This window comes from Protopterus annectens, chromosome 3.part1 (assembly GCF_019279795.1).
Source record: "Protopterus annectens isolate FY-2018-M chromosome 3.part1, PAN1.0, whole genome shotgun sequence".
NCBI lineage: Eukaryota > Metazoa > Chordata > Ceratodontiformes > Protopteridae > Protopterus > Protopterus annectens.
Genome location: NC_056732.1, coordinates 32,963,474 through 32,989,611, shown reverse-complemented (window position 1 = coordinate 32,989,611; position 26,138 = coordinate 32,963,474). Strand labels below are relative to the sequence as shown.

General features: G+C 41.7%; 1 protein-coding gene across 8 annotated transcripts in view; it reads right to left on the bottom strand.

Annotated features, from left to right (window-relative positions):
• PTPRM (protein tyrosine phosphatase receptor type M) overlaps positions 1-26,138 on the bottom strand; it is a 4,358,319-nt gene that overhangs the window by 1,497,706 nt on the left and 2,834,475 nt on the right. For 7 of the 8 annotated variants that reach the window (XM_044066519.1, XM_044066517.1, XM_044066518.1 and 4 more), the window contains exon 14: positions 8,217-8,291. The exons of the other annotated variant lie outside the window; for it this stretch is intronic. In XM_044066519.1, coding sequence (XP_043922454.1) covers positions 8,217-8,291 — 75 coding nt within the window. The remainder of the gene's footprint in view (positions 1-8,216; positions 8,292-26,138) is intronic. 8 annotated transcript variants of the gene reach the window in all.

The window sequence follows — 26,138 nt, the reverse complement described above, 5'->3', positions numbered from 1 at the left end:
CAAAAACACAACTAGTCAACTCTTCAAACAAATTAAACATACACCATCACACGCCACTCACATGTAACACACACTACACCAAACCCTCAACTAAACCAGTACTATGTGAGCAAACATTTCACCTCTTCATATCCACACTTACCTCACACAGTTCTATCCATGACTCATAATAGGAAGTTGGCGAACTACACAACAGATTAAAGACAAATTACTTACAAAACAAACTCTGCTGTGGTACACAACAGTAACATAGAAGGGCCCTTTAAAATGGCAAACTTGAGAATTTTAAGCCAACATTTTTGCTGTTAAACAGTTGTAATCCTTGACTGCAGTCAGTTAGGTAACATGGGCAACACATTTTTTTCTAAACATTATTTTTTTACAAATGTCTAAAATTTCCCAGCACTTAACATTTTGAGTTCAGTCTTTCAGCGGTTTATATGTGGATAACTATTACTAGAATTACAACATTGAATTTGTGCAACTTTAATTGACATTGGGATTTGAAAAAAAAATAAAGCAACATTTACAAAAGAAACTATACAATGTCATGCAATAATCAGAAAGAAGGATCCCTAAAATGACTACCATGCCATATTAAAATTAAGTATAGTTAATACATAAGTCAGTGCAGAAATTAGTGAATTAAAATGGGCAAAATGCTTTTTAAATATTATTTTTCAACAAATGCTTACATGTCTTTCAAACCTTAATATTTTGATCTGAAACATTCAGACCAACTTCTATGAAGCAGAAACAGCAGGACTATAAGCACTAAATTCATGTAATTCAGAACAAAAATGAAAATTATTTAAATGAAATTGAGATGATATTTACAAATGAAATCACATAATGAATAAGGTCCTTGGTATGGCCAGTCTGAAAATCTTATATAACATTTCCATGTGGCTGGAAAGTTGTAATCCTGTATAGGGGAATAAGTGTATGTAAAAAATGTGCTAAAATATATCATTATCACAAAAAGGACTAAATTTAAGATTCAAACCAGAAACTATACAAATGGCCATGTCATAAGTGCAATGAAGCAAAGTGTTGTGTGCTTGGTACAGATATTACCACATGCACATTGATTGTGGGGCTCTTACGCCTTTGGCATACCTTACAGTGCTACGGAGTACTGGGCTCACTGGTTGGGGCTTGGCAGAATGATTAAGGTGTTTACCTCACAGGCACAAGATACACTGTTTGATTCCCATCTTTGAAGAGAAACTGGCTAGGCTGAAAATGGTCTGAAAGTGTGGCTAGCCTAGTATTTGCATATGAACAAACTAATATCTGCATCATACCTACTGTCTCATGCTTTATTACACAATTTCATATATTAAATAGGTGTGTGTGTGTGTGTGTGTGTGTGTGTGTGTGTGTGTGTATATATATATATATATATATATATATATATATATATATATATATATATATATATATATATATATATATACTGTAAATATACTATATAAACTGTTTGGCTTTGTTAAGGGCAGATCATGCTTCCTAAACCTGGTGGACTTCTTTGAGACAGTTACCAAGGCTATAGATGAGGGAAAGGTGGTACACACAGCCTACCTAGACCTTGCAAAGGCCTTCAACACCATTCCCCATTCAGGTATTATAGACAAGCTCACCAGCCTGAACATAAACCCCTACGTCACGAGATGGGTTGCCAACTAGCTCACGGACAGAACCCACATGGTAAGAGTTGCGAGAGCTAGGTCTGACTGTAAACCGGTTACAAGTGGTGTTTCCCCAGGGCTCAGTCCTAGGACCCCTCCTGTTCGGCAAATACTTCTCAGAGGTACAGACAAGCACAGGAGGATGATGGCTGACAAAGTTCGCAGACGACTGCAAACTAGGGGCTATAATTGACTCACCAGCTGACAAAGACATCCTCCAAAAGGGTCTCACTGAGACGGATACCTGGTGTCAAAATCATGGCCTCAAGCTAAATCCCAAAAAGTGCATAGTTATTCCCTTTGGAAATAACAAAGTACCTACAAACTACCACATAGGTGGTAGTCCCCTAAATACGGAAAGCGTAATAAGGGATCTGGGGACCCAAGTATATAGTAATCTCTCCTTTGATAATCACATTGCCAAAGTGGTTAGAAAATTCTTTTATGTGGCCCACCTAATCACAAAAGGGTTTGCATCCAGATCAGAAGAGGTCATTGTGCCCCTCTACTCATCATTCATCAGACTCATCATAAAGTACAACGCCCCATTTGGGATGTACCTTACAAGACACCTGCAACAGCTGGAAAGACCACAGAAGTACCTCACCAAGAGGATCACTGGCCTCAAACAGATGCCCTATGCAGCTCGACTGAAGAAACTCCAGCTGTACTCGGTTGCATACCGACAGTTCAGAGGTGATCTCTGCCTGACATACAAGGCCATGTCCAACCCAGAATTGATGGACATGCTCAACCTAAAGAAAACCTTATCCCCTCGAGCCACACGCTCGAGGGATCTAAACATCACCACAACAATAAATAGGACATGCTGGAGGGATAGATTCCTGTCCCAGAGACTTCTTATGCTTTGGAACAAGATTCCAATCTACATCAGGCAGAGCTCCTTGCTAGCACTCTTGAAGAGAATCCTTGACGAGTGGGTGGGAAACAGAAAGTTTACCCAGGGGATCACTTTAGTGGCTCTACTGGACAGAGGCACAGGGAACTAATCTAAGGGGGCAGCGAAAGCCAACACATTCTGGCTAGAAGTATAAATGCCTTCAGGCAGATAGTCTAGTACCTACCTATGAACCTAAAAACAGAGAAACACTATCCTTAAATGGTTGCTGGTTATGTTGTTGGCACCAACCAGAAAATCTTTTCTATTTGCTCATATCTTACATGCATCTGTTGTCTATGACAAATGGTGGAAACAGTCTCAAATGTGTCATGTTTATGCCATGGTATCAAGGTTCAGATCTAGATGCTGTGGTGTTTATATGCCATTAGTAATGTGTATATTTTAGGATGCATTGCTAAGCTTAAAAAGGCCCTTGTGGTCATTAGCCTGGTACAAACCTATGAACCTATAAAAAGTAGTGTTTGATGCAATTAGAGAAACTCTCAAAGCATGCAAAACATTAATTTGAAAGTGATGTATGCTTGAAGAATACAGGTAAAACTGCTTGATTTTAAAAGTGAACAGCACTACTTCTGTACAAAATGAAAGGCACAACTGGACAATTCAGTGTCTAGACACTCATGTCACAATATTGTTTTTTGTGTTGCTTCTCATGTGACCACATCATTGCAAGTTCATTTTAACCTTACTCTACAGTCTACCCATACCTTTTGCACGGTGCATTTATTTATTTTTACATTTGCTAACCAGGCAAGCCCATTGGCACTAGTGTCTCTTTTTAGGGTCAACACAGAAGTACTGTCTGGTTAAGGAACTTGCTCAGATTTACACAGTAGATAAATCAAGGCGGAAATAATCAAACCCTGACCACTTGGATATAGGATACACCTCCTTAATTGCTCAGAGACCTAATCTTCTTTGCTGTATCTCAGACTGCCAATTTTCAACTTTTTTCTCTCTAATTTGTTTCCGAATGGTGAAGCTGCGATATCTTCTTACCTGAAGGATTTTCTGCAAAACTGAATACAAAAGAAATGTCTGGTTCAGCACTGGTAGCCATGGTAACCAAACAAGCTTGGATAATATTTTGACACCAGAGTAATGGAACTTTTCTATATGTGACAAATTCTAGCCCCCATTTTGGGGAACTTTCACTGTCTTTATAAATCAAATTAATATTTTAATGTTATCCTAACAATGTTAAGTCTTTTATTCAATAAAATAAAAAAGGTAAAATTGAAATTCTTATGCAACATCTCTAGATACCTCCTTCTTTCAATATTAGCTAAAGTAAAAACAATCTTAAACTTCAGTGCTATTGTAGACTTCATATTTCTCCATTACAATTTATTGCAAATATATTTATAATAGTTAATGTTCATTTCTAATTCATGAACACTGAAAACAGTTTTTCCAGTCTTTATTAAAACTAACAGTTCACCCACTGGTAAGCAGGGCAAGGCTCCATTGTGTTTACTGATTGTTTTAACACCACAGTACACTCACTGCTTTCAAGATTTTTCTCTTTCTCTGTTTGCATTCCTTTTTTTCTCCCTGATATAAGGTACATCATTTCATCTGATTACTCCATACATAGTCCTCTGCTTCATCAGTTTTCTAAAATATTATATATCATTACATATTTCTTCTTCCCAGAGAGCTTTCCCCCTATTTGTGTACTACTTCTTAGCTTCATCTCAGTACTGCACTTGCAAACTAATGTTTGACTTTTCAAAACTCCCTCTATTTCCAAACACATTTGGTGTGGCCATATAAAGCAGTTTGCTTCCTGCTTGGGAAAGTTGTTAGATGGGGAAATGTTTTTTGTACTTGTCATGTTCATGTGTTAGTTTTGTACATTTTCTTTTTTCTTCTTCCATTTTTTTGACTGTTTGGAAAATCTTTATCTTGTCTGAATCTTCTTCTGTTGACTATCAGTTCTAGTGGTATATGGAGATAAAGCTCTGACTATGATCCAGGTCAGCTGGCTTTGATTAGTAATTAAGTTACCTTTGGAGCTGAAAGGGAAAAGGGAGGAATGACATTGCACAAGCCAGCTCACTTGTCTTTGGGGGGAGTGCTTGTGCCCAGGGTGCATGAACTTTTAGCTGATTCTTCAGTAAAGCCCTCAAACCACACAGGAACACTGGCTTCCAATGTGATAGGGCAGTCCTGACAGGGTTCCATCATTTATGGAAGGCGTGCCATGTCCTTACTGATGTTCATTGGACTCTAAGCTTTACAGTGTGTTACCTGACATCCACAAAAGGGTTATAATTAGTAAAGAAAAAACTCTGATGGCTGGGAAAATGATGGCCCCTCTCAATAGTCTCTTACACTTGGTGAAGGAGAAATGCATGGGATAATTGGCAAAGGGAAGCAGCTGATAGTTGATGCAGACTGGGGTCAACAAAATTATACAGAAATATAACTTCTGTAAGATTCCCATTCTGTTTCAGTGACTTCAGATTCTGCTTCTTCTTTTTTGTAAAAACATTCATTTTCACTTTATATTTTAATCACTGGAGAATTGACTTCATCTGTTGTTTTGCTATAAATTATCTGACCTTTCTCTTCAGTTGTTAATGTTTTGGGATAAATATTTTTTCTTGTGTAGTCTGTTGCTGACTTCATATAATGTTGTAAGCTACCCCAAGACTTAATCCATTTAGTTCTTCTTCCAGTAATAAGATAACCCCTCCCAAAATCTCCATCCAAGGAAGTGTCTCCTCTAATTGGATGCTCACAGGCCAGGATAATGTGCAAGTCACCAACAAACTGAAACACAAGAGACACATCAAAGTGGTTATCATAATTCTTATTCAAGTACAAAGTTTTCTTATCCTAGCCAATCCCCATGCATGCTCAGAAACTTATCATGAGGTGATACTTGGGTGTATGAGAGCCCAACCCTAACTACATGGTAGTATCATTCAGTAACCCGATACCTCTCATACATGGCCACGGTACCGTGGCCACTGGTAATCACTGAGCGCTCTAACCTATCCATACCCCTAGGTTCTTTACAACTCAGCTTCCCCAGTCAGTTCCTCCAGTTTCCAGGAAGCTCCTCCAGTCCCCAATCAGCTCCTCCAATCTCCAGGCAGTTCCTCCAATCTCCAGTCAGCTCCTCCAATCCCCCAATCAGCTCTCCTAATCCCCAGGCAGCTTCTCCAATCCCCAATCAGCTCTTCCAGTCCGCAGTCAAATCCTCCAATCCTTAATCAGCTCCTCCAATCCCCAGGTAGCTACTCATACCTGGGTCTTCTGGGTCATAATCAGGACTCCACCCCCTACACCATAATACCAATAGGTAAGTTAAAGTTATCAGTATTCCTTTTTATAAAGCTCTGATCTTGCTGAATATAGAATTTGTCCTGTTTGATAACCTCTTTAAAAAAAATGCCCAGTTTTTTTACACTGTCAAGTATCCCCATTTTATCCCTGTAAATTTGCTCTTTGCAGTCACCAAAAATTATGTTCTTTGATAGGAATGATATGTGGTACCACATATCTGGGCCCTTTAGTTTCTTTAATAATTTTCCCACGATGTATATTTTCTCTTTCACATTTTGCACCTACTCTGGACTCTGTAATGATTCAATGAATAAAATTTTAGGACACATGTTCCTATCTTTTACAGTGTCTGGAATGGCAATATTTCTGTCATTTTGATACCTGGGCCTGTTTTTCAGTTCATTTAATTAATTTCTCTTTTTAGCTCCTCTTGACAAATGTATTTCTTTTCCCTTAGTTTTCATTGTGACGTTAAGTATACTACTTGTCTTTTGAATAGAACTGACATCTGATCTCACATCATTTATTCTTTCATATTGTTTCAATGTAGTTCTATGATAAACACTCACATCACTTGCCATAACAAGTAACTTCAGGAAAAATTATATTAATATGTCTTCTTATGAAGTTTCTTTAAATTCCACCATGTTATTGCTTTTCTCAATAGTTTCTTAATCTTTAAAGTAGCTTTAAAAATCCTAAATGAGAACAAAACGGGGTAAAGATACCTGCCTGCTTGCTGAAGCTCAGACAAAGCCCTCCCACCCCTAAAACATGCTAATATTAGGTAGAAAACCTGACAGCTGCTCTGTATTTCAGTGTCAATTTATGTAATAAAATATTTGTGCACATCATTCACTAAGCTGATCCCTCTCATACAAGGTCATAGCATTGATAATATGAAGAGAACCCGCTTGTGGTCAGCCTCTAAAATGTACTGTAAGGTGTATCACACACACGCACACAAGAAAATCCCTTTGCCTGTAAACATCACACATTTCTTGAGACACACAGACAAATATTAATGGCTGACCATGAGCCTTTTAACAAGAAATATGCAACATGACATGCAAACAGTTCTAAATTCCTTGCACTGAACAGACATTCATAATTTCTAACTGCAGTAGTTTGTACAATGACATACATCCAAAACCTCATTGGAAGCATTTGTATATGATGAAAATGTGTAGGTGTGCCTACAGCTGTGATGTCATGCTGTTGTCAACAATGCTGACTCATAGCTAGGCTAGCAGAAAGAAAATAAAGTACTTTTGCTAGTAAATCTGTGTTTAACATGGGCATGTTTACAAGGGATACAGCTACAGTAAAAGTGAAATGAAAAAAACAATTATTCCAGGTAAGAACTACAATCATGTGTCCTCATTGAGCACCAAGGATTACTAACAGTACCAACTGTTTGCTTCCTGCAAAATAAGTGATGATCTAAATAACACTTCTGCTATAATCACTGAATAAACAGTTGATATATCTGCATACTGATTTGGATATTTTTATAGACGTTATCAGAAAGCCTGGAAAAGGCTGAAACAATAAACATAGATCATCCAAATGGTAAACTCATTAAAACAAAACAAACAAAAAACAAAACAAACAAAAAAACAATGAGAGCAAGTAAAGCAAATTGTGCAAATAGTACACGCACATTTAAAATACTACACACCATGATTAACATTCTCTGGTTGAGAATAACAGCTGGATACGTATACAGTAGTACCTTCATAAAAGAAATCCCTCTTTCACTCGTTGCTTTTGGAAATTAGAGTCGTCAAAGGCCCATGACTGTGATCAGTGAGAAAGTTCTCTTCCTCATGAGCAAGTAAAAAAGGCAGCTGTATTCTGTATTCTTTTATAATTGCTATGAGAGATGAGGTCTTACTATGTCTACATTTCTCTTTTAATATGAAACAAATCCTCAAGTAAAATGTCAGAAACAACAGGTTCTAATAATCAGTACAGCTTCTGCACCAACCACAAAGTCCCTGCTTATTTTAATACGACAAAAAAACTAACAGAAGTATTTCAACAACTACAACCCACAGTAAAACAAAAAGTGTAATGAAAGCATGCAGTGCAGAGTGGCATGTCCATGGGCAGATTAAAAGCTGTGTATGCCTGGGAGTTGCATTAAACTTTCTGAAACACCAGAGCTAAACAAAGACGCTCGAAGGTGGTGAGGGGCAAACAAGACTCAACAGGCAGGGAATGAGAAATGCAACACTTAAAAAAAAAAAAAAAAACAGAAAAAAAAACTTGTCAAGATGACTGTTGAAACTTGATTGTCTAACCTGTTAGTTGGCTGTCGCCTGCAGCAGGGGCGATGCGTATGTATGGTGTTGTAAGCTGAGTCGCAATTATCGCAGCTAAGGCAAAGGAAGAGTTCCAGGTCAGCATGCATGAAAAAAAAGCCAGACTGAAGCTAGGCTAGCAAGAAGAATTGTGGTCAGCAATTGAATTTGAAAAGCTAATCAACAGTGAAAGTAAGGTTAAATATATACAGAGACAAAACAACAGATTCAAAATCTTTTGATTGCAGTTAAGTTCATTGATTTACTTACTCAGAAAGCAAAACATAGCCTTTTTTTCTTGCCATGAAACCTAAATTTTCTAAAACTCTAATATATTAGAACCAGAAATGCACAACTTACACACTAAACTTCATGTGATATAGTCACTACAGATATTAGAATGTTGCTAGTTCTTAATCCAGCTATTTATTTAGTAATAATGTATCCGTTGCCCAGCAAAGAAGTCTTACAATTCATCCTATTTCTATCATTCTTCTTAGTAGTTACAAAAAAGAACTTATGTTCTTACCATCACGTTCCATGTGAGTTGTTCATCTAGCCTTTGTTCTTACATGTGGGTACCGGCTCCGAGTCAGCCGCTTTCCAAGCTCAAGATCTTTCATTAGCTCGAGGCACAGCATCTATCCCATGATGCTCTCTGACTAACCCTCAGATCTAATTTGCTGAATTCAGCAACAAAGAAACAGCCTAATATACCCTAAATGTCAATATGTGTATATATAAAAAAACATATAAAAACATATATGTACAGTTAACCACAGGAAGAAAGTCTGGTAGAAGAAAAAGACAGTAGACAAACCCAACCAGACCTCCAGTCATAACCGGTCTTCAAGAACCCAGAGGGGGATGGAGGGTGGGAAATGTAAGAACAAAGATGAGATGAACAACTCACATGGAACGTTATGGTAAGAACATAACTTCTTTATGTGAAGTTGTTCAATCTCGCCATTTGTTCTTACACATGGGTAGCGTCCCAAGTACCCAAACCCTGGGTGGCTCACTGGAGTACATTCCTGAGAACAGTGAAACCAAAGGAAGCTCTGTCCCTGGAGGCCCTGTCCACTTTGTAATGAATGATAAATGTATGTGGTTTTGACCAAGTGGCGGCTGCACAAATGGTGTCCAAAGGCAAACAAGCTGCGTGAGCTAGAGATGTGGATACCTCCCTAGTGGAATGAGCTTTCACCTTGTATTCTAAGGTCTGATTAGTTGAAGAGTATACAAACTTTATGCAATCTGATAACCATTTAGACAAGGTAACTTTAGACACAGATAGCCCTTTTTTGTTATCAGCGTAGGAGATAAAAAGCTGTTCAGATTTTCTAAAATCCTTCGTTCTGTCCAAGTAAAATCTCAACTGTCTTTGGACATCAAGTTTATGTAGCATATACTCCATTTTATTAGAATGATGTCTGAAAAAAGTGGGCAACTCAATAGATTGATTCAGATTAGTTTCAGAGCAGGCCTTTGGAAGAAAAGAGGGATTTGTCCTGAGAGACACTCTATCAGGAAAAAATACCAAGTAAGGTGTCCTAATAGAAAGAGTTTGAAGTTCAGAAACTCTACGAGCTGAAGTAATAGCCACCAAAAATAATGTTTTCCAAGATGTGAACTTCAAGGGGCAAGAGGATGCAGGCTCAAAGGGGGAAAGCATCAGCTGAGATAATATTAAATGTAGGTTCCATGGAGCAACTGGCTGTCTGATGGGTGGCCTTAGGTGATGAGTCCCTTTCAAAACGGCTTTACATAATCAGTGTGACATAAGATTAGATCCTTCAATCCCCAAGTGAAAATTAGATGCTGCAGCACCTTCCTGAAAAATCGTTGCGAGAAATTCCAGAACCATATCAAGAGGGGCAACATAGGGATCAATATTGCATTGAGAGGCCCAGTAAACAAAACGTTTCCATTTACTACTGAACAGTTTCCTAGTAGAGACTTTATGACATGAAACCAGAATATGTTGAACTTCGGAAGAAAGATTATATGACCTGGCTAGGTTGGGAAGTGGAGCAGCCAAGCTGTCAGTTTAAGGGACTGAAGAGAGGGGTGAAGAACTCCTGACTAGTGCATCAGAAGGTCTGGCACTGGGCTCAGAAACCAAGGTTCTTCCAGCTGATATTGATGAAGAAAGGGGAACCATATCTGCCGAGGCCAAAAAGGGGCTCTTAGAATAACTGTCCTTCCTGAGCTCTTCGCTTTCATCAAGAATCTGGGAATCAGTGGGGCTGGAGGAAAGGCATACATGAGACCCAAGGGCCAATCGTACACAAGTGAATCCCTGGGACTGTCCCCCGGGGGAGGGTTGAGGGCAAAGTAGCTTCTGCATTTGGCATTTATCGGAGATGCAAAAAGGTCACAGCAAGGCTGGCCCCATCTGTGGAATACCCTCTCTGCCACATTTTGTTTGAGGGACCACTCGTGGGGCAACAGAATCACTTTGCTCAGTTTGTCCGCTATCACGTTGGATTTCCACAGAATGTGCATTGCTAATAGAAAGTGCCCAGTGGACACAGCCCACTTCCAAATCCTCAAAGTTTCTCGGCATAAGGGGTAAGATTTGGTTCCCCCGTGTTTGTTGATGTACCAGACTACCGACATGTGGTCCGTCTGAATCGCAATCATCCCCTGAGGTAGAGAGTCATGAAAGTGCTGCAACATTACAAGCACTGCTCTCAACTCCAGGATGTTGATGTGCAAATGACATTCTATCTCTGACCAGGTGCCTTGGGCAGTCTTTCCCTGAAAAAGCCCCCCCACCCCACCCTATCAGGGAAGTGTCTGTGGTCACCGTGGCTACTGGAGGGAGTAATATAAACGGTCGACCTACTGTCACCTGGTGGCTGTTCAACCACCAGAGAAGGTCTCTCTTGCAAGCATCTGTCAACAGAATCTTGAATGACATCAGAAGCTGTTGGTAGGACCACTGGGTGAAAAGCAACCACTGGAGTATCCTCATGTGCATCCGGCCCAGAGGTACTGCTATGAGAGAAGCTGCCATTGTGCCTAAGAGTTTTAACACCTGAGAAGCAGGTACTTTCTTTTTTTGTAGCAAACATGACACCTGTTTTTTTAAAGGAGACTCTTTCTAGAGGTAATTTGACCAGGGCAGTGGTGGTGTCTAGGTCTGCTCTGATAAATGTGATATGCTGTGATTGTAATAAAGCAGATTTTTCAAAATATATGGTTATTCCTAACCGAGAACAGAGATTGATCGTATGATCCCTGGACTGAATGAGTTGATGCCTGGTGGTGGCGGATAGGAGCCAGTCATCCAGATACGGAAACACCCGGAATCCTAGACACCTCAGGTGAGCCGTAACTACTGCCATACATTTGGTGAACACTCTGGGGGCTGCAGTGAGACCAAAGGGCAGAGCTCGAAATTGGTAATGACTGACCCCCAGCTGGAAACGCAGGTGATCTATGGATGGTTTGGCCATTTTGATGTGGTAGTATGCATCCTTGAGATCTAAAGAGCACATCCAATCGCCCATTCCTAGGAATGGGAGTATCGCCTGAAGCATGACCATCCGGAACTTCTCCTTCTTCACGAATGTATTGAGTCTGCTGAGGTCTAAAATGGGCCTTCAGTCCCCTGTTTTCTTTGGAACTAAAAGGAATCTGGAGTAAATTCCGGATCCTATCTGGTCCGCCGGGACTGGTTGGACAACTCTTTTTTCTAGCAGGTTTTGGATTTCTGTGACTGCTTGATTCTTCAGACTGGGTGGAACATCTGGGATTCTTTTTGTGGGTAATGGAGGTTCTACAAAGGGAGTGAGGCAGCCTCTGGTAACTATGTTTTGTACCCAAGAATCTGATGTAATTCCTAGCCAGGCATCTGGGTACAAAGCCAAGTGACCCCCGACTGCTTCCAGAGTAGGACAGTTGGGTCTTTTCTCAGGAGCGCTGATAGGGCTTGCCAGGAAACTGCTCCCTGTCACCCTGGTTCTGCGGACCCCCTCTGCCACCAAAGTGGCGTCTTCCATTATTGCCCCCTCCTCTGCCCCCTGAAGAGGGGTTCACTACGTGTGTTCTGGAAAGCTCCTTGGGACTTCTGGAACCACATTTTTCCTCCTCTTTGCCCTTTGGGGTATGGTCTAGTAGGGGTGGAAAAACAGACTCCTACAGCAGATAGAGTCTTTCCTTCCTGCTCACATCTAGTGAGGGTCTCCTTGACTTTAGGCCCAAACAATGAAGAGCCATCAAACGGGGTATTGACAAAGGAAGACTTGAAGGCTTCCACAAAGGAGCACAAGCCCATCCAGGACTGTCTCTGCAGAGCAATTGCTGAACCTGTTGCTCGAATCGATCCCTCGGCTGCATAGGAAATGAGCCGCATAGATTAGTTGACGATGGAATTAAGGGTAGAAAGCTGAGCTGTAACCTTTTCCGAAATAGCCTCATCTGTGTTACCCTTTAGAGTATCTCCAAGTTCTTGAAGGAGATCTCGATGAAGGCGAGTAAAATGGGTCAAGTAGATAAGCAATCTCATAGCAAATATCGCAGAACTAAAAATGCATTTCCTATATCTGTCCATCATCCTGGAATCCTTATTAGGAGGATGGACAGTAGAAGAAGTCTCTAACATCTCTTTCTTGGTGGCCGCCGCCACCACCATGGCATCAACAGGGACTCCTTTGGTGAGGAACGATTTCTCTTGAGGGGCAGTGATGCATTTATTGGGCCTCCAAGGGACTGGTTCCATGGTGTCAGGGGATTCCCACACCCTTCAAGCAACCAGATCCATTAGTTCGTCAAAGGGCAGAATAACCCAGGAGGTGGAGGGCTGAGACCCAAAGGCCTTCAGGAGCACTGACTCATCCTCGGTAGGGCTATTGGACTGCCAGTCGCCCCTCTGCTTAAGAATTTCTAAGATGTCCGCAAAGGAGACATCCTCCGAGGGGGACCGTGGGGACCCTTCCGATTCCTCTAAGTTGGTGTCTGATGTCAAGGATTCCTGAGGGGAATCCAAATACCTCCTCTTACAGAGTCTCTTTCTGGGAACTTCATCAGTGGGGGTGGCTGGTGAAGTCTCAGTAGAACAGGGGTCACCCAAAGGGGATACCTGAGGCTCTGGGTCTCGTCGCTTAGTAGGTGCTTTAGACGAAGAGGCAGAACTCTGCATCTTCAGGAAGGAAGAGGAGAGATCGGTAGTGTGGGTCTGAACAGACAACACCCTCCTCATGGCATCAAAGGCCCCGGACTCTTGGCCCGAGGAGGCCACCAGTTCCGAAGAAGATGGAGGCCTCACAGGTGCCGAGGCTGAGGGCTCTAAACCCGAGGACAGAGCCGAGCTCACTTGCACTGAAGGGAAGTGTCGGAACTGACGTGTCGGTTCGACTCCCCCCCCCCGGAACCAATGAGAGAGTGTCAGATCCGAGACTCTTCAGATGGCACCAAAGAGGTCAGGGTGGGTAGAACCGAAGTCACTGGAACAGGAATCGGCTCCACGGGTTCCACAACCATCAGATCTTCCGCATCCGGCTCCGAAGGCCTGAGTAGGCTCGGAGGAGGAATAGTCACAGGCAATGGGGCAGGAACAGGGCTTGAACTCAGTTGGGACGAAGCCAAGAGCAGTTTAGCCAATGTTAGGTTCTCCAAGAGCCTCTGCACCACACTGTCCACATCAATATCTGACATCCTTGAAGATCGGGTCGAAGGAGCCGAAGAAGCTACAGACCTAAGTATTGGAGATTTTAAAGTCTCCGATACCGGCTCCAAAACCAAAGGTTGAATCTGAATCATTGGTTCGGCACATGGTTCCAAAGACTTAGGAACCGGTGACTGCACCTTAACAGAGATGCTCGGAGCCGAAGACTTAGGCTCCGAGGACACCCAAGATGACTTCGACCCTTTCGAAGACTTGGAGGTCTGGTCTGACTTGTCCAAAGCTTGTTGAAACTCAGGTGTTAAGAGACCTCGATCAATAAGTTTCCTACGTCTCTCTAACAGAACTCTGACACTAAAAGAGTGGCAGATGGAACAATCCTCCTGCAAATGGAGAGGTCCCAAACAATACACACAAGAAATGTGGTTATCTATTATTGACATTTATTGGCCACAGTCACATCTTTTAATTCCAGACTTTTGCTTTTGGTCAGCCATCATGTCTAAGAAAAAGCACAATTATCAGATCCCTGATAATTTCAAGTACAATAGTACTATCCAATCACAAGAATAGAAACACAGAGAAAAAACATTTATCAGAGCCCTGATAATATAAGTACAACAGTACAATCCATTAATAACCAAACAACAGTTAACAATCTTATAAAAAAAAAGGGATAGGAGGAAATTTAGAATACCTCCACAACTATAGCGAAGGCTGAAACCAACTGAAGAGACAGCAAGGCCCAAGAGCAACTCACTCCAATAAAACACACTCATCATCATCTTCTTTTGGCTGTTCCCATTAGGGGTCGCCACAGCGGATCACCTGTTTCCATTTCTTCCTGTCCTCTGCATCTTGCTCTGTCACACCAACCACCTGCATGCCCTCTCTCTCACCACATCCATAAACCTTATCTTAGGCCTTCCTCTTTTCCTGTTACCTGGTAGCTTCACCCTTATCATCTTTTTCACAATATACTCAGCATTCCTCCTTAGCACATGTTCAAACCAACATAATCTTGCGTCTCTGGCTTTGTCTCCAAACCTGCCAACCTGGGCTGACCCTCTAATATACTTATTCCTAATCCTGTCCACCCTTGTCACACCCAGTGCAAATCTTAACATCTTTAACTCTGCCACATCCAGCTCAAACTCCTGCCTTTTTGTCAATGCCACTGTCTCCAACCCATATAACATAGCTGGTCTCACTACCCTCTTGTAGACCTTCACTTTCACTCTTACAGGTACTCGTCTGTCACAAATCACTCCTGACACTCTTCTCCACCCACTCCATCCTGCCTGTACTCTCTTCTTCACCTCTCTTCCACACTCACCCCAAGTATTTAAACTCATCCACCTTCACCACCTCTACTCCTTGCATCCTCACCATTCTTCTATCCTCTCTCTCATTCACACACATATATTGTCTTAGTCCTGCTGACCTTCATTCCTCTTCTCTCTAGAGCATATCTCCATCTCTCCAGGGTCTCCTCCACCTGTTCCCTACTCTCACTACAGATCACAATGTCATCTGCAAACATCATAGTCCATGGGTACTCCTGTCTGATCTCGTCTGTCAACCTGTCCATCACCATTGCAAATAAGAAAGGGCTCAGAGCTGATCCTTGATGTAACCCCACCTCCACCTTAAATGCATCCGTCACTCCCACCACAGACCTCACCGCTGTCACACTACCCTTGTACATATCCTGTACCACTCTTACATACTTCTCTGACACTCCTGACTTCCTCATACAATAGCACAACTCCTCTCTGGGCACCCTGTCATATGCTTTCTCTAAGTCTACAAAGACACAATGCAACTCCTTCTGACATTCTCTGTACTTCTCCATCAACACTCTCAGAGCAAAGATCGCAACTTTAGTGCTCTTTCCTGGCATGAAACCATACTGCTGATCACTAATCATGACATCCCTTCTTAACCTAGCTTCCACTACTCTTTCCCATAACTTCATGCTGTGACTGACCAATTTAATCCCTTTGTAGTTACTACAGCTCTGCACATCACCCTTATTCTTAAAAATCGGTACCAAAACACTTTTTCTCCATTCCTCAGGCATTCTCTCACTTTCTAAGATTTCATTAAACAATCTGGTTAAAAACTCCACTGTCATTTCATCTAAACACCTCCATGCTTCCACAGGTATGTCATCTGGGCCAACAGCATTTCCGTTCTTCATTCTCTTCATAGCTATCCTTACTTCCTCCTTGCTAATCCATTGTACTTCATGATTCACTATCCCTACATCATCCAACCTTCTCTCCCTCTCATTCTCTTCATTCATCAACCCCTCAAAGTACTCTTTCCATCTCCTCAACACACTCTCCTCGCTTGTAAGTATGTTTCCCTCATTATCCTTTATCACCTTTACCTGTTGCACATCTTTCCTAGCTTGGTCCCTCTGTCTAGCCAATAGGTACAGGTCCTTTTCTCCCTCCTTCGTGTCCAACCTTTCATACAGCTCTTCATATGCCTTATCCTTAGCCTTCACCACCTCTCTCTTTGCCATGCACCTCATCTCCTTATACTCCTGTCTACTTTCTTCATCTCTCTGACAATCCCACTTCTTCTTTGCCAACCTCCTTGCCTGTATACTCTTCTGTACTTCCTCATTCCACCACCATGTCTCCTTGTCGTCCTTCCTCTGTCCCGATGTGATACTAAGCACCTTTCTAGCTGTCTCCCTTACTAGCTCTGCTGTAGTTACCCAGCTATTTGGTAACTCTTCACTGCCACCCAGTGCCTGTCTTAACTCATCCCTAAACTCCACCTCACAATTACTCTTTTTCAATTTCCACCATTTGATCCTTGGTGCTGCCCTCACACTCCTCCTCCTCTTCTTGATCACCAACATCATCCTACAAACCACCATCCTATGCTGCCTAACTACACTTTCCCTGGTCGCCACTTTACAGTCTCCAATCTCCTTCAAACTGGCCCTCATACATAAGATATAATCCACCTGTGTGCATCTTCCTCCACTCTTATATGTCACCCTATGCTCCTCCCTCTTGTTAAAATACGTATTCACCACAGCCATGTCCATTCTTTTTGCAAAATACACTACCACCTGACCTTCTGAATTCCTTTGTTTAACACCATACCTACCCATTACTTCCTCATCCCCTTCTTTTCCATTCACCAACATGCCCATTGAAATCTGCTCCAATCACCACTCTCTCACCCTTGGGTACAGTCATCACCACTTCGTCCAATTCACTCCAAAATTTTTCTTTCTCATCCATTGCACACCCAACTTGTGGAGCATATACACTAACAACATTCATCATTACACCATCAATTTCCAGCTTCATAAACATCACTCTATCTGACACTCTTTTCACCTCCAAAACACTCTTCGCATACTGTTCCTTCAGGATAATGCCTACACCATTTCTCTTCCCATCCACACCATGATAAAACAATTTGAACCTACCTCTGATACACCTAGCCTTACTCCCCTTTCATCTGGTCTCTTGCACACATAATATACCAACCTTCCTTCTGTCCATCATATCAACTAGCTCTCTCCCTATACCAGTCATAATGCCAACATTCAAAGTTCCGACCCTCACTACCACAGTCCTACCCTTTCTCCTCTCTTCCTGCCTTCGGCCAAGCCTTCCGCCTCTTCTCCTCCTTCTGCCAACAGTAGCCCAATTTCTGCCAGCACCCTTTTGGCTAACAGTACTGGTGGTGGTCGTTGTTAACCCGAGCCTCGACCGATCCGGTATGGAAATATTTACTGGTGACTGCATGAAATGATTTGGCGAAGTTTTACGCTGGATGCCCTTCCTGACGCAACCCTCCCCATTTATCCGGGCTTGGGACCGGCACAAAGAAATGCACTGGCTTGTGCATCCCCAGTGGCTGGGTTGCTCCAATAAAACACACTAAAAAGGACAAAGCCCTAAAAAACGATAGTATGACAAGGGATACTGGTAGAAAAACAGATATATCTAAATAAAAAGTAGACTTAGCTGTAGAAATGTTTCTTAACCCTTCACTGGCTCGAGCACACTGAAGACTTGTAATCTGTTGCAGTGGCAAACTAGATCTGAGGGTTAGTCAGAGAGCATCATGGGATAGGTTCTGTGCCTCAAAGCTACTGAAAGATCTTGAGCTTGGAAAGCGGCCGACTCGGAGCCAATGGATCAGCTCCGTACCCACATGTAAGAACAAACGGCAAGATTGAACAACTTCACATGTAACAGTTATGTCCTCACCCTCATTAGTAAAAGCAAAGTATCTCGTGTGGTACTGTTTTAGTTTGAGCCACTTCTATTTCTAAAATTATTTTTGTCTGTTTTAACTTCCACGCTGTCTCTCATCTAGAAGCAGTTGACAAATCTCTTAGAGCGTCCTAAAGGGGAACATGCAGTTAGCCATTTCTATAGGATCCTGGGCTCCATTTTGATTTACATCCTTCTCCACCAGCAACACATAGATCTAAATAAGATCTTTACTTCTTACACATAGTCATACCTCTCAACCTCGCAGTGCGAGAAGTCTGGACAAAGGCTAAAATAATGGTGTAACAAAGGCCCCAATATAGGAACAGCTTTTAAATATTGCTCTTATAAACTTAGAAAGGTCCTAGAATAACAAGATTTGTGTTAGGCTCCATATCGATATGTTGCCACTCTAAATGCCAAATGCTGACAAGCCAAAAAAAAGATCAAAATACACAGGAGAAGAGCAAATCTGAGAAAAATCACTCTTCCCCTTTAAACTTGAAATGGATACTGCACTTAATAAATAATAATGCAACACATACAGACAAAGTAGTAAAATGACTAAGAATCACTAATAGAATTATTGAAAACCTGCACAGGTATTTATAGTTATATATATACTCTTGCAACATATGAAACAACAAAATAACCATATTAATATTTCTTACAGCTAGTTAGAATGACAACAATGAAACAAACACGTCTGTAAGCAAACGGTTCCTGTTTATTAAAGATAAGATACCGATACGTATTTATTCAAACCAGACCTACAATAGAAGCTAACCCTCAATGCAATTTAGTTTAATATACCAAGATGCTCCCATTTGAGTTACTGTAACAAAGGAAGCTACGTACCTCTACAGCTTTCTCTCAGACTCCCTAAAGTGATGAATAAGTGGCAGACACCCTGGGTCTGCCTGGGTGGGGATTATCAGTGCCTCTTATGCCTTTGAATTCCTAAGAATGTGGGTGTACAAACCATAGAGCCTAGTCTATTTAGAGTGAATTTACTGTTGAACTGGTTACTTTCACTCTTTCACTATGACTGGCATACTAACCACCATGTGCCGGAACTACAGTTGCGCTGCTTTTTTGGGGTGATATCCAAAGTACAAAGTGTTGCAACAACTGCACCCAGGGAGAGCTACAGAACTTATACCTAAAACAGGCATTTGTGGTCCTTAACTTTCACCCAGGATGGGCTCTGTGTACCCTTTTACACTCCATCACCCATTGATGACTGACCATTTAAAACTAACAAGTCACTTCTCATTAACCAGAGGAAAACAGTTTGTGAAAGACAGTAATGACAGGACAACGCTATCAGTCTGAAAGTTGTGGCCCGTGGATGCAAGTGATAAAATTCAATTATCGCATCCTAAGAGTTAGTGAGTCTTCTTAGTATGTGCTTCCACACCGCATCCTAAGAGTTAGTGAGAGTCTTCTTAGTATGTGCTTCCACATCGCACCCTAAGAGTTAGTGAGTGTCTTCTTAGTATGTGCTTCCACATCGCATCCTAAGAGTAAGTGAGATTCTTCTTAGTATGTGCTTCCACATTGCATCCTAAGAGTTAGTGAGAGTCTTCTTAGTATGTGCTTCCACATCGCATCCTAAGAGTTAGTGAGAGTCTTCTTAGTATGTGCTTCCACATCGCATCCTAAGAGTTAGTGAGATTCGTCTTAGTATGTGCTTCCACATCGCATCCTGAGTTACTGAGAGTCTTCTTTGTATGTGCTTCCACATCGCATCCTAAGAGTTAATAAGATTCTTCTTAGTTTGTGCTTCCACATTGCATACTAAGAGTTAATGAGTATCTTCTTAGTATGTGCTTCCACATTGCATCCTAAGAGTTAGTGAGATTCTTCTTAGTATGTGCGTCTACATCGCATCCTAAGAGTTAGTGAGAGTCTGCTTAGTATATGCTTCCACATCACATCCTGAGTTAGTGAGAGTCTTGTTAGTATGTGCTTCCACAGTGCAGCCTTAGTACAGAGATCACTGGGCTTCATGGAGACGTTTTGTATAAGATCATTAAGCGGTAAAAAAGTCTGTTGGTTAGGTTATACAGCTTTGAAGACAGCATTTCATACCTTACTTGGTGGTACTACCAAAATGCAAAAACTGGCAGTTGGCAATATCTTGGTAGGTGGCTCAAAGGCAAATGATCCAGAGCTTACATTTTTGGCAGAGCTTCCAGCAATTCTACCTTCTGACTTTCCAGTCTACCTACATCAAAGGCTTGTTTCCAGTTTGTAAGGATGGTGGCCTCATAGGGAGACAAGTGGACCTGCCATATGCTTTCTGTTTAGAGCCCTGCATCTTTGCATAGCATCACTTTAGCCTCATCTTTTACTCTGTGAGTCTACCAGTTGGTTGAGGCCGGGTGTAATAAGCTGCCATACAAATAGTCTATGAAGTAGCTTGCAGTACCACGACTTCAAAGCATACACAGAGTAACAGATGAGTGCAGTACCGTGTAAGGAAATTCATACTCAGCATGGATGAATTGACTTACTCCATTATTTAAAGATCCTAGTGCTGGCAGGCTGAATATCACCCATTACTTAATATGTGACAGCTTCCCACCCCATATTTTATTTTTTATTTTACATTTGTTTACTGGGGTAGTACACAATTGTTCATTTGCAGGTACTATCCGAGTACTGCCAGATTAAAAACTCATTAGTAATTTTGAAAGCTTGCTTATCTATTTCATGCGCAGAAAGTAATGCAGATGGAGCGTGGGGGTAATCATAATGTTAATAGCATACACACCCCCAATAACAAAACAGAAAAGAATATGTAACGTCCTTCAAAAGGGTAGCAGCAATATGTTGGGAGGGATAAATGATGCCTGATTCCTACATACTTAAACTTGCTAGTGCCATAGGAGAAGAGGTAAACTGTTGACAACATGTTTGATGCTTTGGTCATTGAGTTAATTGAAAATAAAAACAGTTTTAGATTGATTGCCACATAGACCAGAGTAAATCTTGAGGGTCATAATCAAGTGAAAATGCTGTGCGCTGGTACTCTACTACAGGATTTGATGGAAATAGTCCTCAGTCATTAGCTAACATGACGAGCCAATGTGATGGCAGAAGTTAAAGATATAGAGGGAAAGTAGAAAAAACAACAAATTATGGATACTGTGATAAGCTACGTAGAAGAAATATTAAAAACAACAACAAAAAGAAGGTAATGTGGAAGGGCCTGGGAAGTACAAAGATTGTCTGAACAAATTCACAGAAAATTTGAAAAAAATTAAAACAGAACTTACAATATATGAATTACACAAAGTGTTCAAACAGGTAAATGTAGAATCTGCTGAAGATCCAGATGGAACTGGATTTGAAATGTATAACAAAACTTAGAACACTGGCAACAAAAAAACATATTATGTGTGTTTAATGAAGGGTTAAATGAAGGCTTACATTATAAAGGATTGAATAGTGGAATGTTTTATATGAAAAAAGGAGAAATATAAGAACAAAATTGGAGACCAACAGTGTTGAACAATACAGATTCTAAGTTATTTATGAAAGTCACAAGGAAAATATTTGAAAACAGGATGCAACATAAAATGAAGGAAGGTGTCTATGGTAAGGAAAGAAATAGGTATCAAGAGTTATTAATCACAATGAAAGAAACATTAAATGACACTGTCAATAAGACAGAAGATATAAAACTCATGACAGGTTATATCAATAAAATGTTTGACTTGATGCACCATATGTTGTGGGATATAATGGATATGTATAATATCAGCAAAAAAATTAAACACATCTTTGTAACAAGGCAAATGGTTTAGTAAATGGTTGGCTAAGGAGAAAAAACTATGTGAATAATGGTATAAGCCAAAGATGTTTACAAGTAGTATTTTATTTGCTTTAGTTATGAATATAATAGTTATAGAAATTAATAAAAAATGAAGAATGTAAAGTGCACAATTCATAAGGATGTTGAAATTCCAGTTATGATGTCCTATGCAGATGATATAATTATAATTACCAAAATAGAGGCCAGAAGTTATAATTTATTTGGTTGAATGTTTAAAGGAAATAAGTTTCTTTGTTTCTGTCTTTCGGCTTTTCCCGGTTAGGGGTCGCCACAGTGGAACTCTGGTCCTCTAATGATTGGCAGTTGATTTTTACGTACCGGCTTGCCAGGCCTGACGCACAACCTTCAACGAAGGTACGCCCATTCACGCATGTCTCCACGCAGGAGGCGCTCTAGCTGAGAATCGAACCGCACAGCGTCTTACTGTGAGGCAAAAACGCTACCGCAGAACCACCACCGCAGGTACGTTTAAAGGAAATAAATATGACTTTAAATAAAGAGAAAAGTAAAGGAATGGGTGATATGATTAAAATTGCTAGAGTGCAATTTTCTATGAAAGAAATATCTATTTTAGAAATACACTTTGTTAAGAAAATAACAGAAAGGGGTGGGTTATAATATTAAAGTAACTGAAACACATTCCTGTGTTATAGAAAATGTACAGACTAGCTTTAAAAAAAGTAAGTCTGGTCAACTCACTATTACCATGCAAGATAGCATATTTAACAAGGGTTTTTATGATCCCCACAATATATGAGAAATGTTTGTGCTAGAAATAATTAGGTTCATAGGTTCATACTAGGCTATCTGCCCTAGGGCATTTATAAGCCTATCCAGAGTGTGTCTGGCTTTCACCACCCATTTTAAATTAATTTTGCTATGCCCTTTTTCGAGGTTAGTATACTGTGCCTCTGTCTAACAGTGACACAGAAGTGATACCCGGGGTAAACCTATGATCTCCCATCCACTCATCAAGATTCCTCTTGAAGAGAGTCAATGAGGGACTCTGCCTAACCTGGACTGGGATTTTATTCCAGAGTGAAGGGAGCCTCTGCGTTATGAATCTGTCCCTCCAGCATGTCCTATTTATTTCAGTGCTGAGGTTCAAGTCTCTCGAGTGCGTAGCTCGATGGGATTTGGATTTTCTGAGGTGCAGCATGTCCATTAATTCCGGGTTGGACATGCCTTTATACGTCAGGCACAGATTGCCTCTGAGCAGGTGGTATGCCACTGAGTAGAGCTGGAGTTTCTTTAACCGGGCAGCATATGCCATCTGTTTGAGCCCTTTGATCCTCTTGGTGAGGTACTTTTGGGGCCTTTCCATTTGCTGCAGGTGTCTGGTAAGGTACATCCCAAAAGGGGCATTGTACTCAATTATGGGCCTGATGAGGGATGAGTAAAGAGGCACGATGACCTCCCCTGATCTAGATGTGAATCCCTTCATGATTAGGTGGGCTATATAAAATGTTTTTCTAACCACTTTGGCCACGTGGTTGTCAAATGAGGGATTGCTATCAACTTGGGTCCCCAGGTCCCTAATTACTTCTTCGGTACTTAATGGATTACCACCTATGTGGTAATTTGTGGGAACTTTGTTTTTGCCAAAGGGGATGACTATACACTTTTTGGCGTTTAGCTTGAGGCCATGGCTGTGGCACCAGTTGTCTGTTTCTATGAGGCCCTTTTGGAGGATGCTTGTGTTGGCTGGAGAGTCGATTATGGCGCTCGGTTTGCAGTCATCTGCGAACTTGGTCAGCCACAGTCCTTCCGTGTTAGCCTGTACCTCCAAGAAATATATACCGAACAAGAGAGGTCCCAGGACTGAGCCTTGTGGGATGCCACTTGTAACTGGTTTGGAGTCTGACATGGCTCCAGCAATTCTAACCATGTGGGTTCTGTCCTTGAGCCAGTTTGCAACCCATCTAGTGACATAGGGGTTTATATTTAAGCTGGTGAGCTTATCTATAATGCTGGAGTGGGGTATTGTATCGAAGGCTTTTGTGAGGTCCAGGTAGGCTGTGTGGACTACCTTCCCCTCGTCAATGGCCTTGGTGACTGTTTCAAAGAAATCAACCAGGTTTAAGAGGCAGGATCTGCCCTTAACAAAGCCGAACTGGGTAGGATCCAGTGTCTGTAGGTCCCCAATATCTTTATTTATGAGGTCCATGATGATCCTTTCCATAGCTTTGCAGACCAAGCTAGTCAGGCTTATGGGGCGATAGTTTCCAGGATCTGTTGAGGCACCACCTTTGTGGAGAGGGACCACTGTTGCTGTACGCCACTCTTTGGGTACATATCGTGTAGTAAGGCTGAGATTGAACAGTAGTTTTATGTTTGGGTTTAGCTCTTCTTGGAGTTCATGTAGGACGCAGCCCGGGACACCGTCTGGTCCCATTGATGCTGTGTTTTTTGCTTTGGAGAGGGCAGCTCTTACCTGAGCATCTGAGATGTCAGGGGGGCAGCACTCTGCTGGGATAGATATTTGCCCTTTTGGTGGGGAGGGGGGAGAAGTTTGCGCTGAACCTGTCAGCTAGGATGTTGGCAAAGTCTGTGGGTTTGGTGTATTTTTTGTCATTTTGGACTAATTCTGAGCATATCTGGGAATTCCCACCCAGGTTCCTAACATAACTAAAGAAAGCCTTGTGATTATCCTTAGTGTCCTGTGCAATTTTTCTTCCGAAGCTGGCCTTAGACGATTTTATGAGTGCCTATAGTTTTTTGCTAATACTGATCAGAGATGCCTTCCCTTTTTGGGATTTTGCTCTGTCATGTATTAGCTTCCTCCTTCTATTGTATAGTTTGTTTATGGCTGGGGTCCACCAGACAGGACATCTGCCTTTGGAGGATTGGGTCTTGGTTTTATTTGGAATTGCATGATCCATGCATTCCTGAAGGTGTTCATAGAATGCGTTTATAAAGGATTCTGCGGTCTGGGCCATATTTTCCACAGGCCCGGGGGATTTAAAGGATTCCACCTTGGTTTTGAGGAGTGTGAAATTTGCTTTAGAGAAGTTTTTCACTGTGGTTTTCAGGGCAGGGGGTGAAGTCAGGATGTGAATATTCAGTGAGATTAGTTTATGGTCTGATCTTACCAGTGAGGGATACACTTCTGGTCTGGAGCATAGAGTCCCCATGTTGGTGATGATCAGGTCCAGTATGTTTTCCCCTCTTGTGGGAGTGGTAACAAGTTGTTCCATAGCATTTGAGTTTATAAATTCTAGGAACCTTTGGGCTAGGGTGTTGGAGCTAGAGTAATGCTCCCAGTCTATGTTTGGGTAATTGAAGTCGCCCAATATAATGGTGTTTGGAGAGATCCAGTGTTCTCAGGAAGGCCGAGTGGGGTTCCTGGGTTTGGGAGGGTGGTCTGTAGCAGGCTATAAACTGGAAGGCAGTTTTACCCACTGTTAGTTGCACATGGATAGTCTCTGATGCTTCGTGCTGTGCCACCAACCTGGAGGTGTGGGTATCTTTGACGAATATTGATACTCCCCCTCCTTTTGTGGTTCCGTCCAAGTTTTGGGGCCGAAAAGCATGGTATGAGGTATAACCTGGTAGTGCTGGGGTGCTCTCGGGAGCTTTGAACCAGGTTTCTGTTACTGCACAGATATCGATGTTCTCCATGCTAAGGAGAGTTTTGAGTGCATGTATCTTGAGGTTTAGACTTCTGGCGTTGAGTAGCATTACTCTTAGTTTCTTATCCCTTGTGATACCTATGGAGGTGGGTTTGTCTTCTGAGCCTTGCCTAAAAACGGCACTATGGGGGTGGCAAGAGCCTTTGCCAATATCCAAAAGCCCAGGAGTGACAGGTGCAAGCCGTCCCCAGCGAAGCATCGTGGCTTGTCGAGCATATCATCCCAAGCTGACAGGCATTGGATCCCCTTTGAATGACACCAATACTTAAGCCAATTGTTGAAATTGATCATCTTGTCTTCATATTGTGGCATCATTCTTGGTGAGGGTAAGATGCTACTCAAGGTCAGGGTCATACCGGCCTGGGCTACATGCTCAGAGAGCTCCTCTATGTCTCTTTTCATGTAGTCCAGGGAGGTACGTCTCAGGTCCTTCACACCAGCATGGACAATGACTGAGTCATATTTGTACTTGACTTGGAGTGACCTGAGTGCTTGTGTTATGTGGCGGATCCTAGTGCCCAACAGGCAGCTCACCGTGACCTTCTCCTTGGTCAGTCT